The sequence below is a fragment of the Myxocyprinus asiaticus genome, chromosome 32 (assembly GCF_019703515.2).
Source record: "Myxocyprinus asiaticus isolate MX2 ecotype Aquarium Trade chromosome 32, UBuf_Myxa_2, whole genome shotgun sequence".
NCBI lineage: Eukaryota > Metazoa > Chordata > Actinopteri > Cypriniformes > Catostomidae > Myxocyprinus > Myxocyprinus asiaticus.
In genome coordinates this window covers 37,442,944-37,457,781 of record NC_059375.1, presented here as the reverse complement: position 1 = coordinate 37,457,781, position 14,838 = coordinate 37,442,944, and the positions used below count along the sequence as shown (strand labels likewise).

General features: G+C 39.1%; 1 protein-coding gene across 1 annotated transcript in view; it reads right to left on the bottom strand.

Annotated features, from left to right (window-relative positions):
* The window catches only part of LOC127423079 (cadherin-10-like), a 116,989-nt gene that overhangs the window by 93,853 nt on the left and 8,298 nt on the right, over positions 1-14,838 (bottom strand). The window contains exon 2 of the mRNA XM_051667112.1: positions 6,073-6,411. Coding sequence (XP_051523072.1) covers positions 6,073-6,270 — 198 coding nt within the window. The 5' untranslated portion in view covers positions 6,271-6,411. The remainder of the gene's footprint in view (positions 1-6,072; positions 6,412-14,838) is intronic.

Genomic DNA, 14,838 nt, shown 5'->3' with positions numbered 1-14,838 from the left:
TTAAATCCATATAGAAAATGTAAGACAAATGTATAGCAAAAAAAAAAAAAAACTGTAAATTACAGTTACATTGAACCAATCTTAACTGTTGTGCAGTATGTTCAAAATGCACAACATGATGTTGATTTTGTGAGAGAAGGTCATTATGGAAGAGGACGTCCTACTTTGAAAGGCACACCCATTGTCGTTGAGTGACACCAATAGTCTTAACCCTTAAAATTAAATTGAAAAGACAGAAAGCTTGTGCTTCAATGAAAAATCAACCCAAAGCTAATGCTAAAATGAAAACTGAATTTAGTCCTAAATTGAAATAAAAGGGACACTTATTAGTTTATTTAGTGAGTAAATTATGAATTTAATGATTTTTTACAGTTTCATATTTTTTTTAGTGATTTATTTAAAGGGGTTGTGAAATGGAGAATCAAATTTTCTTTGAAATTTAGACATATGTGAGGAAACTGTACTATAAAAATATACTTTAAATTTCAGAACTCAAAACTTCCTCCCCAGTTTAAAAAAAAAACATTTATAGTTGCCACCCTGCTGAAACATCTCGTTTTGAAATCTGTCTGTTCGTGACATCTCAAAACATTGCTCATTTGTTTTTACACATCCTACAAAACGCTTTATCGCCCCCTTGGCCCCGCCCACTGGCGCTCAGTTCAATTCAAAATGTCAGGCCTTGTGTGGCTATCTATTCAACAAAACACCAAAGGGGTCCCATCTGGACTATTTTGAATTATTTTGTAAATAAACATGAACTACACAGACTCTTTGACAGCTGCCATGCTTCTCGCCGCTTTTAAAAGATGCGGTGTCAAGTTACAACTCTGAAAGGGAGAAGCAATTCTCTCATTCAGCTGCTGCCTATTTTAAATTGTTGATGTATGTAAATGTAGGACGTCTTTGACGATGGACATCTCTGACAATGGACGATGAATGTCTTTGACCATTTCAATGTTTTTTTTCAGCTCATGTCAGCATGGATTGCTTGTGAACAGTCAAAATATGATTCAAGCTTTCCAAAGGAACTGTTATTGAAGGATGGGGCAGTTAAAAACACTTCAAAAATGTAAGTAAACCATTTCATTTCAAATGTCATGACTGTTTGATAGTTTAACAGTTTAATATATTCAGGTGCAATGTGTTGGATGTGTGTTATGTGTAAACCCTGAAACTTAGTTTAATAATGTTGAGGTTCATTCTCTCCCGATTTAGTTTTCTAATCTGAGGGGCTGCATGATATTAACCAATCAGAACAGTGGACATATACATTGAAGTTTTAAGTAGGCGCTTAGGCCAAAACCGAGCGTTTCAGACAGAGGGCCAAGAACAGGGTGGAAAATAATCATATATTACTAAACTGTGGCTGTTTTGGTGCAAAAAAACTTTTATAACATTTTCATTGGACCTCAGGGAAGATAATACAATTATAAAAAAGCACTTCATGACTCCTTTAATTATTTATTTAATAATTTATTTTTGAGTAATGTGGTCTTCCATATATCCATCCATCCATTTTCTGTAGCCACCGACACACTGTTATGGCGAAATCGTCAGGATTCATACAACTTTTCTAAATTTGGCTAATTCGTACAATATTGTAACGTTTCGAAGGGAATCACAAGAGCAGGATCTAGGTGCGGCTTAAGAAGTTTAATAAAGAAACAAAGTGTGGTACAAATTGACATAGAAAACTCTGGAACACAGCAGAACTAAGAACTAGGGAATAAAACAAACAAAACATCCATGATGGGAACTCAGTACAAATGAACAGGAGAGAAACACATAACAACTGACAACAACTGGGTAGAAATCAGGGCATTATATACACAGGGGTTAATGAGTGAATGAAAAACAGCTGAGAACAATAGGGAACAGCTGGCAGTGATGAGGGCAGGGAATTATGGGAAGTGTAGTCTGAGGGAAACGGATGACAGGGGCAAAACACAAGGCAAAACAACAGTGAATCTTGACATAACCCCCCCCTCCCCCCCCCAATGGGCAGCCCAAGGAAGAGGCAGGGCCAAGATGGAGCCGGAGACCAAAGAGGCCAGAGCAGATCAGGCAGAAGGCCAGGAGACCAAGGAGACCAGAGCAACTCAGGCGGATGGCCAAGAGACCAAGGAGACCAGAGCAGATCAGGCGGATGGCCAGAAGACCCAGAAGACAAGAGCAGATCAGGTGGATGGCCATGAGACCAAGGAGACTAGAGCAGATCAGGCAGATGACCAGAAGACCCAGAAGACCACCTCAGGGTAGGGACTGGATCAGGAGGCATAGTTGGTGGCTACAGGGCTGAAACAGGGTCAGGAGGCCTGGGTGGTGACCACAGGGTCAAGATAGGGTCAGGAGGCCTGGGAGGTGGCCACAGACTAGAGACTGGAGCCGTGGAAGACTCTGAGGGCGGAGCCGTGGAAGGCGGAGCTGTGGCAGGCTCGAGGGGTGAAGCCACGGAAGTCGGAGCTGTGCAAGGCGTGAGACAAAGAGTCCTGGATGACTGGGAAATGACCTCTGTGCTTGCGAACATGGGAAGAGACTCGAGAATGACCTCTATGGTCATGGGCACGGGCAGAAACTCGGGAACAACCTCTGTGGTCGTGAACACTGGCAGAGACTCGGGGATGACCTCTGTGGTTGTGAGCATGAGCAGAGACTCGGGAATGACCTCTGTGGTCGTGAACACTGGCAGAGAGTCAGGAATGACCTCTGTGGTCATGGGCATGGGCAGAGACTCAGGAACGACCTCCGTGGTTGTGAACATGGGCAGAAACTTGGAAACGACCTCCGTGGTCGTGTACATGGGAAGAGACTTGGGAATGATCTCTGTGGTTGTGGATATGGGCAGAAACTCAGGAACGACCTCAGTGTTTGTGAAAATGGGCAGAGACTTGGAAATGACCTCTGTGGTTGTGTACACGGGAAGAGACATGGGAAAAGAAGCCTTTCTTCTCCTCCTCCTCCTCCTCCAGACGGCCGAAGTTGGCAATGCTGGCTCTGGGATGGACGAAGCTGGCAACACTGGCTCTGGGACGGATGAGGCTGGCAACACAGGCTCTGGGATGGACGAGGTTGGCAACACTGGCTCTGGGACGGATGAGGCTTCCAGCTCATTGGCCGTGGCAGGCGTGGGCATTGGCTCGTTGGCTGTGGCAGGCATGGGCGTTGGCTCGTTGGCCGTGGCAGGTGTGACGCTGACAATTTGTGAGGTCTTCATGGCCATATGCCATAGCATATCCACATCAGTGGCAGATCATTCAACTTGGAGACGGGCCATGGAAGGCTTCAAGATGAGCCGCGGGAGGCTTGGCCGTGATATGGCGCGAAGCATACTCAGTTGTGGCTGTGACATGGCGTGGAGCAGACTCAGACTTGACTGTGACATGGCGTGGAGAGGACTCAGGCGTGGAAGGTTCGGAAGCCGGGATCGGGACAGAGAGAGGAGGATCCTCAGAAGCGAGAGTTTCCTGGGTTAACCTCATGTAATCCCTCCATGTGTGGTCTCCTATCTCAGGCAGTTCCCTCCATCGGTGAGCTGTTAAACCAATCCGGTATATTGACTTGAGATGGGAGGCAGGCAATGGTGCAGAAACGATGGGAATACTCCATAACGGGTAAGTCCTCCCGGCTCAACTGAATGAACATAGCCGCTAGATCCATTTGTGCGGTCAGTTGTTCTGTAATGTTTCGAAGGGAATCACAAGAGTAGGATCTAGGTGCGGCTTAATAAGTTTAATAAAGAAACAAAGTGTGGTACAAATTGACATAGAAAACTCTGGAACACAGCAGAACTGAGAACTAGGGAATAAAACAAGCAAAACGATGGGAACTCAGTACATATGAACGGGAGAGAAACACATAACAACTGACAAGGACTGGGTAGAAATCAGGGCATTATATACACAGGGGTTAATGAGTGAATGAAACACAGGTGAGAACAGTAGGGAACAGCTGGCAGTGATGAGGGCAGGGAATTATGGGAAGTGTTGTCTGAGGGAAACGGATGACAGGGGCAAAACACAAGGCAAAACAAAAGTGAATCATGACAGATATCATGCGACTGCACTCGTTTGAATTCCTATAACTTTCACTACAGCCAATGATGTTGCTGGACATTGTTTCCATCTAATACGCGACAATTACTTGCTTCTGTCACACACAACAGCTTCCTAACATGTTTACATACTTTGTTGATTGGTTAAGTTTAGATAAGGGGTTTGGGTAAGGGCATAATATTAATCAGTATGTCCTTAACGCCTTGTGCACAGAACTCTCATTAAATCCGCATTACACATCTGGGCATTTGCATATGATGAAGTCGTATGAGTTTATGCGAACAACATCGTGCGAGACCGTACGAAATAGCCAACTCGTAAATTATGTACGAATTTTCATGAGATCGGGTTGGTAGCCACTTATCCTATGCACGGTCATGGGTAGTGCTTGAGTCTATCCAAACTATATCATGCTGAAGGCGGGGAAACACCCTTGACAAGTGGCGAGTCCATCACAGGGCTAAAACGCACAGTCAAACTCTCACTCACACCTATGGGCAATTTTAGAGTCTCCTATTCACTTGACCTGCATGTCTTTGGCCTGAAACTCACGCAAACACTGAGAAAACTCCAAACTCCACACATAAAGGCCCAGGTTGTGCCAGGACTCAAACTGGTGACCTTCTTGCTGTGAGGTGGCAATGCTTCCCACTGAGTAACCAGGCCCACTTGCCCTCCATATAATGCATCTTAAAGTTAAACATCTAAAATCAGGTATTTCTTCCTTCTTTTTTTCACTAGTCAAAATGTTTCAGACAAAACATCTTTTCTTAGAAATCTTGTTTTAGTTGGTTATAATTTTATAGATCTTTATATAGATTGTCCTCAATATCACATTGCATCCAGTTTTGTAATACCCATAATATTCCTTTAAATTACAAAAAGCAGTTCCTTGATGACATCATTCACCAGGAAGTGACATCATTTTGGAAGGAAAATGACAACATAAGCATTAGTAAGTTTACACAATGGATTTGATGAATTATGTGATGTATTGTATATGTATGCTGCAAGCTTGGACATCATGGCTGTTATTATCATGTCATGGTGATAATGTAAGCTTTTGAGTCAATCCCACATACTCATTTCGATTTCTGAATGTCAGGATGTGGTCATCAATATAAAGTGGGTTATTATGGCACTGTTTCCTACACATTGATTAATTCTAATAGCCTGCATCCTCATTGATTTTTTTTTTTTTTTTTTTTTTTTTCTAATACATCATCTGCTATCATGCCAAAAGCAGGTATTAGTTCATTTGATGTTTGTGATTCACTTTCATCGCTGACCCTTGGCCATGTTTGTGTTTTGTGTTAATGGAAGTAAGGCTGAATGAAATGTTGCTCACATATATACTGTAGCTCAACAGGGAGTGTGACACTAGCAACATCTATGTCATGGGTCCAATTCCCAAGAAACACATACTGATTAGAAATGTATACTAAAAACAGCACAAGCTGCATTGGATGAAAGCGTCTGCCAAATGTGTACATTAATATATTTATGCTGTGCAAACACCCTAAAATGCTATTTATGAAAAAGTACTTTGGCGGCACCAAGTTTCACATGGTAATACCATGGTATTTTGATAAACTATATAATGGTAAATGTGTGATTACTATACTATGGTTTTGAAATGGCAATGTATGGCACTTCAGAGAATACCACGGTATTACCATGATAGTACAGTGTCCATAAAACATGGTAATACCATAACATTCTTTGTTGTGTATGGCGTAAATGATGCAGCTTTAAGAATAATGACTCTCTCCACTCATGATTCACTTTGAAAGCACTGTAACATTTGCAAAATTCAGAAATATCCACAGGGTGTCCTTGATTTAGTCCCAGAATAACGTTACTTTCTAAGACACATAGTCCAATATTTAACCCTAAACCCTAACCCAAACCACTGACAACCCTTGAAATCCAAGAACATGTTGTACTTGGAAAATCACAGTAAGCTTCCTTGCACTGTTTATTTCCACAAACTAGCTCTTAGAAAAGCTGCTCTTACCTTTCCAACATACTGCTTTCCAGTTCCGGTCCATTCCTCTAAGAGAAAGAAACTATTCCACATCCATCCTCGTTTAGTGCGGTGTAGCGTCCGTCCATCCCGATCCGACGTGCTAATTCCAGGCACCGGACGGATCAGTGCACTGCTGCAGCCCAGCAAGCAGCACAGCAGGAGGAAAGTAAGTTGATTGATTATCATTGTATCCGATCACTCCTGGAGAGTCCTTGATAAGGAATCAATTAAGAAACAGAGCTCTGTGTTGAAGATACTGTTGAATGGTGGGACAGACGAAATGGGGCATCTTATCCTTAATTTCCTTCAATTCTTTCCTCTATGGACCTGTAATAGACAGAAAAAAAAAAAAAACATTAAGAAAGGATTTGAATGCAAGATCAGTTGAAAGCTACATTAAAAAAATAGTGTAAATTGCCTCTGGAGAGAGTACCACTGATCAGAACACTCTGGAAACAGATGTTAGTTGACAAAAAATTGGGTTGGCTTACTAGAAAAAAAACATTTGTTAATAGTTAATGATCGGAATGCACAAATGATTAACGCCAAGTGCACAACCCCTATGCACATTTAAAGACAATGCAAGAGTTGATTCTTGACAACATGGAGGAAGGGCATGTGGTTGTTATTGCAGATTTGCATCCAATATGGATGAGACAGCAGTTGGCGAGGCATGGGCAGCAGTTTGATGGGGGTTTTGTTGGCTTCCACTTCCCACTGCCACGCCCTCCTTTATAACTCTTTTGCTCTCTCAAAATGTCATTGGCAAAATGTCAAATGCACACACCTTCATCATTTCAAATTCATTGTAGCTTCTGCAACTATTTGCAAAGTGACGCGCAAGTGCATACACTAGAATGGAATGAAACAGTCTGGACCAATAATCTCACAATTTTTTTTTCCATAGGGGAATATGATTTTAATGATAACTTCAAAATCTTTAAAAACAGACCTACCTTGAGCTCAAAGGTTGTTAATTGATGGTATTTGCCTCTGTCGAAGCCATCACTCCATGTTATTTCATCTTCATTTTCTTTAAAAATTGTGTTTTATAGTGGAATTTCTAGTTTCTAATTTCTAGTGGAAGAACTACACTAATCATGAATCCCAAAGGGAAACTGTCAACCAATCATAGAAACATGACTAACAAAATGCACCAAACATGCCCAGCAGCAACCGTCCACTTCCATGATGCACTGTGAATGACACAATTATTCTCCATACACTATCAAACTACTTATTTATTTACTACTTATAATATTTTCTAATACAATTGAAATACGTTGTTTCTATGATTATTATTTAATTAAGTCAATATAAGTCAATAGTTTTATATTTTTATCATCATTTCTTATTCTCAATGCTTCATGGGATTGTAGTTTTTTTTTCCATCATTAAAGATACTGTATATAGTACACAGTCTTATACCTTTGTCTTTTTGTCAGATTATATATATATATAAATTTTTTTGCTTCAAATCACAGTTTGAAATGTTGGAATTTCTTATGTGCTGGATGGTTTGGTTCATGGCTTAGAAGTGATTTCTTATGGATTGTGTGAAATCCCTTTAGAAAAATACATAATTGGAAAAATAGTTATGTTATGTAACCAAGATGGCTGAAAAAGTAGGCAGACACTGTTGAACTCTGTAGCATCTGTGACGGGCATGCGCTACGAGCTGGTTACGATCTGGAGATTTCTGTCACAGACTAGTCGCAGACTTAACATGAAAATGTGACAAGCTTCAGTCTTGTAGTATGCACTTTGCTTAAAGCTGAAGTGTGTAATTTTTATATATATATATTTTTTTTTTTTCACTGTTAAAATACATGTACTTTGTACTTTCTACTATCCCTGCTAAATGTAAGAAAGCCATTGTACGTCTATTTTGCTAAAAACTCTGTGGTACTATCAAAACATTGAGCATACCGAACCAGCCCGACAGAGCAATGTTGGCTGAACCAGTTGCACGAGTTTGGGGTGGGACCATGTTTATCCAACGAATGGCAGATGGGGGTAATGTTGGGGAAACCTGTTTGAAATCAATTCATTATTTTTGCCTGTTTTTACTACGCATATCCTCCTTTACATACAATTACCATATGCATATCGCCATCCAGACACGTGACTACTGAGTTTAATGGTATGAGAAACTATGAACACGGGAGATAATATAGACTGTTAATGCCTCAGGTGCCTATAAGTTAGATGCTGGTGCTTAAAAAAAAAAAAAAAAAAAAAAAAAAAACTAAAATATTAGACTAAAATATCTAGACATCTTTTAAACAAGATCTATTAACCTGAAAAACAGTATTTTCTAATAGCAAATATTCGTAATTGTTTTAAGAATGTTTTATAGATAAGTTACACATATAATACTGGAAACAAAACAAAGATTATAAAATGATGTGTGCAGTGTTGAACTATTGTCTGACATCATTGGATTACTAAAAGAGCTTTTTAAAAACAAAATGTGCAAGTTTACCTTTTGTTTTGTATTTGACTGTCTGTGCATCCACTACCAATATTTCCTTATTAAAGCTTATATTTGAATGCCTTTTCAATTAGTTACATAAAATTAATATAGCCTAATTTTAGCTGGATAATGATACATTTTGATTCATGTGCTTAACTACATACACTTTTATTCAAATGCTGTGTATTTAATGAGAAGCAGTGTTTATAATCAGTCTGTTCAGTTCATTACTTGTCCAGCTGGAGTCGCCAAGCCACCACAGCAGTAAAGAGTGCGTACGCAAGGGTTGCAGCTTGTGTGGTGGTCCACACATTTTCACGTCAAGTTTACTTTTTATAAATCCCATTGTGAGCTTGAGAAGTGGGGAATGTTTATACATGAGGCCCATGGTCACTTGGTGGTCTCTAATTAATTGAACTTTAATGTCTTTAATATTTACTTTCCTTGCTCTCCATGTGTCTAATTTTGAGGTTATCCCAACGCATCCCAGAACACAAGTTCACAAAGAGTCAATATAAAACTCAGTGCGCACAAAATGCTAATTACTTACACCGCTATGGCTCAAACTACCGCAAAAAGAGCAAAAGCAACAGCTCACTGAAGCAGACTCTCCTTTAGGACTAGTTCTGATAGGTAATTTGGAGAATGTATGCATAATTTATTGGCTTTTGGAAGTTAATCCTAATAAATCTTTCCTCCCTCATTTGACAAGAGCCCATTTTCCAGGAGTCTGTACGAAAGGCCAAGAAGCCAGGTTAGCTTGACAGGCATTCATTATGGCACACATCTCTAGGGGTCTCGTGAGCAAATGAGGAGCAGATTCATAATGTTGTGGCGTTTTTGTTTAACGATCTGAATCAAAGAAAAGAAAGAGGAGGCTTGGGAAATGGGGAAAATTAAGAAATAAAATACACACAGTGTCAGTAGGGCCATCTTGAATGAACAAAGTGATTCCTTTCTTTGTCTTTGAGCAAATTAAGGCTGTGGTTCTATTTGATGTGACTGAAGTTGTGCATGTAAATGAACATTATCTTGTGAATACGAATCAAATAATTTACTTAATGAGATACGGATGAAGTAAGGAATTATTCACCACGCAGCGTTTGAATGTGTGCAGACTACTGTAATTTGTGGAATCACTGGCTCCGCTAATGCGAGTAATGAATTCTGTCAGACCCAACAGAAGAGGCCTTTTGTGGCCCAATCTTGCAGTTAGACATACGTTTTGACGGTGCTCAGGGTTAGCGGGTAGGGGAGAACTTTGACATTCAAAAGGCCTGCAGAGGTCTTCATGAATTAAACATGGTTTTTCATGAGCCCAAGCTAAGACTTTCACATCCGATATGAATTCACATTGGCATAAATTGAGACTGTTGCTCTGTTCCAAAACCTTGTGAGTTGCCTACAGATACAGTATTTCAAATAACTGTAGCCGTGCTACTGAGAGGGAAGGCTGTTCTATAAGGTAGGCATCATTAACAAATGTCTAAATCTGTATGACTTCCATGGAAACACAAAAGGAGACGTTAGTACAGCCTTGGTGGTCACCATTCACTTTCATTGTAAAAAAGATGCAATAAAAGTGAATGGTGACTGAAGCTAACATTTTGTTTTCAGAGAAATTTAGCAAGAAGTTAAAGTTTGTTTTTTTTGTTTTTTTTTTTCTTCATGGAATAGTATGCCAAATATTTTCCTACTCCCTTAACTCTCCTGTTGTGTTTAAATTTCAAAATGACCCCAAACATTTTAAAATAAGATTAATTACTTAAACTCAAAAAGTTATTTGCTTTAATGTCATACCTACTGACTGTGTCCCTTCTGACCAATCTTTTTATACAAAGTATTAGGACAGGGGGGCCTGGGTAGCTCAGCAAGTAAAGACACTGACTACCACACCTGGAGTCACATGTTCGAATCCAGGGCGTGCTGAGTGACTCCAGCCAGGCTTCTTAAGGCCTGGTTGCTAGGGTGGATAGAGTCATGTTGGATTAACCTCCTCGTGGTCGCTATAATGTGGTTCTCGCTCTCGGTGGGGCACATGGTGAGTTGTGTATGGATGCCACGGAGAATAGCATGAAGCCTCCACACACGCTAGGTCTCTGCAGTAACGTGCTCAACAATCCACGTGATAAGATGCGCAGATTGATGGTCTCAGATATGGAGGCAACTGAGATTTGTCCTCCACCACCTGGATTGAGGTGAGTCACTACTCCACCACGAGGACTTAGAGCCCATTAGGAATTGGGCATTCCAAATTGTGGAGAAAAGGGGAGAAACACTGATCACATGTCTGGTTTGCATAGGAAAATAATTTTTTATTCCAGGAAAATCACAATTGTGTTAACAAACAATACTTTGTGCAGTTGGAATGCTCAGTTTGTGACATTAAGTAATATTTTTTTTTTGTTTAGTAAGAGAGGGCAAATATATTTTGGAAAATTATCACATTTATTATGTTTGGGGTTAATTTGACCCCAATAAAAACAAACAGGTTTTATGTATTTACTTGCGAGAAACACCACAGATCATCAACAAGTAACATTAAAAAATAAACCTGAAATACAAATGTTCATTGATACCCAATGTTCAGTCCTCATCTGTGCTACTTTGCACATAATGTACAGATTATTTATAAACACATTATTATTTTTTTTTTTCTTCACATAACCAGTTTTCTTCCTTCGTATTAGGAAAAATAATGATAATAATAATAATAATAATAATAATAATAATAATAATAATAATAATAATAAAGCTATAAAAACCGGGTTACATTTTTAAACGAGTTAATTTTACATTCACTGAATTTGTTAACTTATAAATAAAATTGAAAACCTCTCCCTTTCCATATTTCAGCACCCTAATATATTTACCCCCTTCTGCCAAGTAACTGGCAAGCGCCATTCCCTATCAGACATCTTTGCATCAGTTCAAACCTACACCTTTTTCTGTGGCACTATTGAAAGTGTGTTGCATGCCAAACACAAATTCAGAATAGTTCCTTGCACAAAGTTTACAATGTACAGACCATTTGTAAAAGTAAGTTTATTGCATCTTAAAGAGGCACTATTATTCTTTTGGGGATTTTACCTTTCCTTTAGTGTGTAAAATAGCTGTTTGTGCATGTAAAAGGTCTGCAAAGTTACAAAGCACAAAGTCCACGCCAAAGGGAGTTACTCTCTCCCACAGAAAACACTGCTCAAGAACTGCATGGTATGCCTGGTTTGCAGTCTAGCTGTTACTTCCATAACATAGCTACGTCACTATGTAACACATTTGCATAATGCCCGCCTCAGGAATGTGCCGCTCAAGTAGCCTCGGGAGCTGAAACTCGGTTATGGGAAGGGACATTACATTTCTGACACACGCTTTAAGCGGTTGACCAATCACAACAGACTGGGCCAGCTGACCAATCAGAGCAGACTGGGCTTTTCGGAAAGGGGGGCTTTAAAGAGACATGAGCTACAACAGAGCGTTTATAAACACATTATTATGTTGTTTTTTACAAATACTAGTTTTCTTCCTGTAGGAAAAGCTGTTGATATAAAGCATTCCCGATTAGTCAAGAAGAGGTTTTCAGAGACTTGAAACACTGAAAGGGGACCAAAAGATCATAAAAGTTCTCTAATAGAGAAAAACTCATGTTAGGACAAAAAAATATTGGATACTTTTGTAATAAGTTGACAATATCATGAGAGAGAGAGTCAGCATGAAATGGTAAAACAGTACAGGAACATAAAGCTGTACATGTTTCCAGGTTACCTAACATAAATTAGGTTGGGGGCAAAATGACATAACATAAGAGGAGGGTTAAAGATATTAATGAAATAAGTGTCCTGAGATATTTCACTGGTCTCTGTGACAGCTGTAGACTTTGTAAACAGCAAACAAAAATGAGTCCGTGGACCACGGACATTGACGCTCTTCGCCTGTCAATCATTTTACTCTTTCTCATAGTGTTGTATTTGAAGCTGATTATTGAGGCTATGATTCATAATGTTTGTCAGTTGAGGGCGCTATTGTGCCACTGTTGAATTTGACAGCCACAGGAATAAACAATGCTGCTCTTTTGCTCGGTTTTTGGTCTAAAAATTATCTTTGGAGGGCGGGGTTTTGGAATGAGAGGGTGTGGCTAATTCAATGGTAAAGTCATGTGAAAGCCTCAGAATGCTAAAATCGCTTACAGCACCTTTAACAGAAGTTGATGCTAAACCTCTTTGCCAGTAGGGTAAGACAAATATATCTGTTTTTCTCATCTGAAATCAGTTTATTTTCCATAGTCCATTGGCATTTTTTTTAAGCATAAACATAACATTATGAACTATCATGAACATTGAACAAAATCTTGTTTTAAAAATGTTTAGTCATTTTGTCCTGGAGACAAAGACAAAATACTGAGTAATATTTTTTTTTTTTTTTTGTGTGTGTGTGTGTGTGGGTGGGTTTGTGTGTGTGGGCAGTGGTTTTGGAACAGAGTTTGTCTATGCCTGTGCATTGAAAGTGCAGCCCGCATTTTAGTTTGAACTAAGGGTCATACAGTCATCAACAGCTGGCATATAAAAATCAGCTCAAGCCTCAGCAGTGACCTTGATGATCCGTAAAGATCCGTATACGTAAATATCCATCTGTCAGTGTCATGGTCCACAACCAAGTTGACTGATTTAATGCTTTCTATGACACGTCCTCCATTCGCGGCCTTAACTCAAGGGCGAGCAGGGACAAAGGCAAAATGAAAATGGTCAGGCATGCATATGTTTATTGCTCACACTTTCAAAGCTTGCTGGAATCTGCTCAATTTTTTTGTGGTTCCAAATGTTCTCTTACTCATTTGAGTATCAGTTTTGTTGTTTGTGTTTTGTTTTTGTTTTTCAATTTGGATGTTTCTTGTAAAATTCCAAATGTTGACATACAGAGTATGTCATACAGAGTTAGAGTAAAGAGCTAAATATAATTGTGGATAGCATAACTTGGATACGTTGGTCTTTGAAGCTTTTGATGAGACTTTTGGTAGTGGACTGAAAGAATCTGAGCAACATGTGAGCCATTATTGTGATCTCTTCTGAAACTCCAGAGATAATCCCATGTGAGATTATGAGGGGGTCATTCCGTGTCAACTCATACAGAGATACCCGGTTCAAATGTTTGTTTTTGATAGTGTTTTTACTGGTGAAAGATAGACATAAATGATGATGAAAGCCAAAATATTAAATGCCATGGATCAATACTTTCAGAGTATTTTTGTGCAGAGGTGTGTCAAAATTACAATTTTCACCTATGGGTTTTGACCAAAATTACAGGTTAAAATAATAGCCTTAGAAAGATGGCATCACCATTATTTTATTTTTACACAGAGATAAGTAGGTATATTGCTAAAATCAGGTGACATCAGCAGCCCTTGTTGCATTATTTGCCAATGGTGCCAGTCCAAAACTTGGGGGGAAAAAACACTTTTATGTGTTGTTTTTTCAAAAGTTTAAGTGCTTTAACTCCAGAAATATTAAATATATCTTAATATACTTTTAGATTCTAGTTCAGTACAAACTTTGCTTTTTGTTTGCTAATTTTTAATGCCCTATATGGTTAAATCCCAGAGATTTGGGACTCCCAATGTGGCTTCATACATAAATTGTTCAATTTTACCCATTTTCAATGGTCGAAAACCTGATACTTTGGTCTTGGAAGAATTTGATGAGACTTTTGATTGTAGACTTTGGTATCTTGGCAAATCTGAGAGTAGTTTGAGACATTGTAGAGATCCCCAGATGTGAGATTAGTATATTTTGTTGTTGTTGTTGTTGTTTTCTTTTTTTTTTTTCAGGAGAAACTCTAAAAAGCAGAAGACTATTAAAAGTAGTTCACCCAAAACTAAAAATTATATCATAATCTACCTTCATGTTGTTCCAGAGGAGACATTTTGAAGAATGTTGATGCTGCTCTTTCCAATATAATGAAAGTGAAAGGTGCCTGAGCCTGCCAGTCCCTAAAATTCTGTCTAGGATCTTCTTTTGTGTTCCACAGAGGAAAGAAATTCATGCGGTTTTGGAACAACAACACTCACATAAATGACAGAAATGTCATTTTGAGGTGAACTATCCCTTTAAGCAAATAAACATTCTTATCCATGCATACGTTTACTGCACACACTTTCAAAGCTTGCTGAAGTCTGTTGAAACGATTTGCGGTTCCAATTGTGCATGAGTGCTGTTTAAAAATTGACGTTCTACTCCTCAGGGTGCTTTTGTTTTTCATTAGGCACGCATAGCTGCGTTATCAAATCA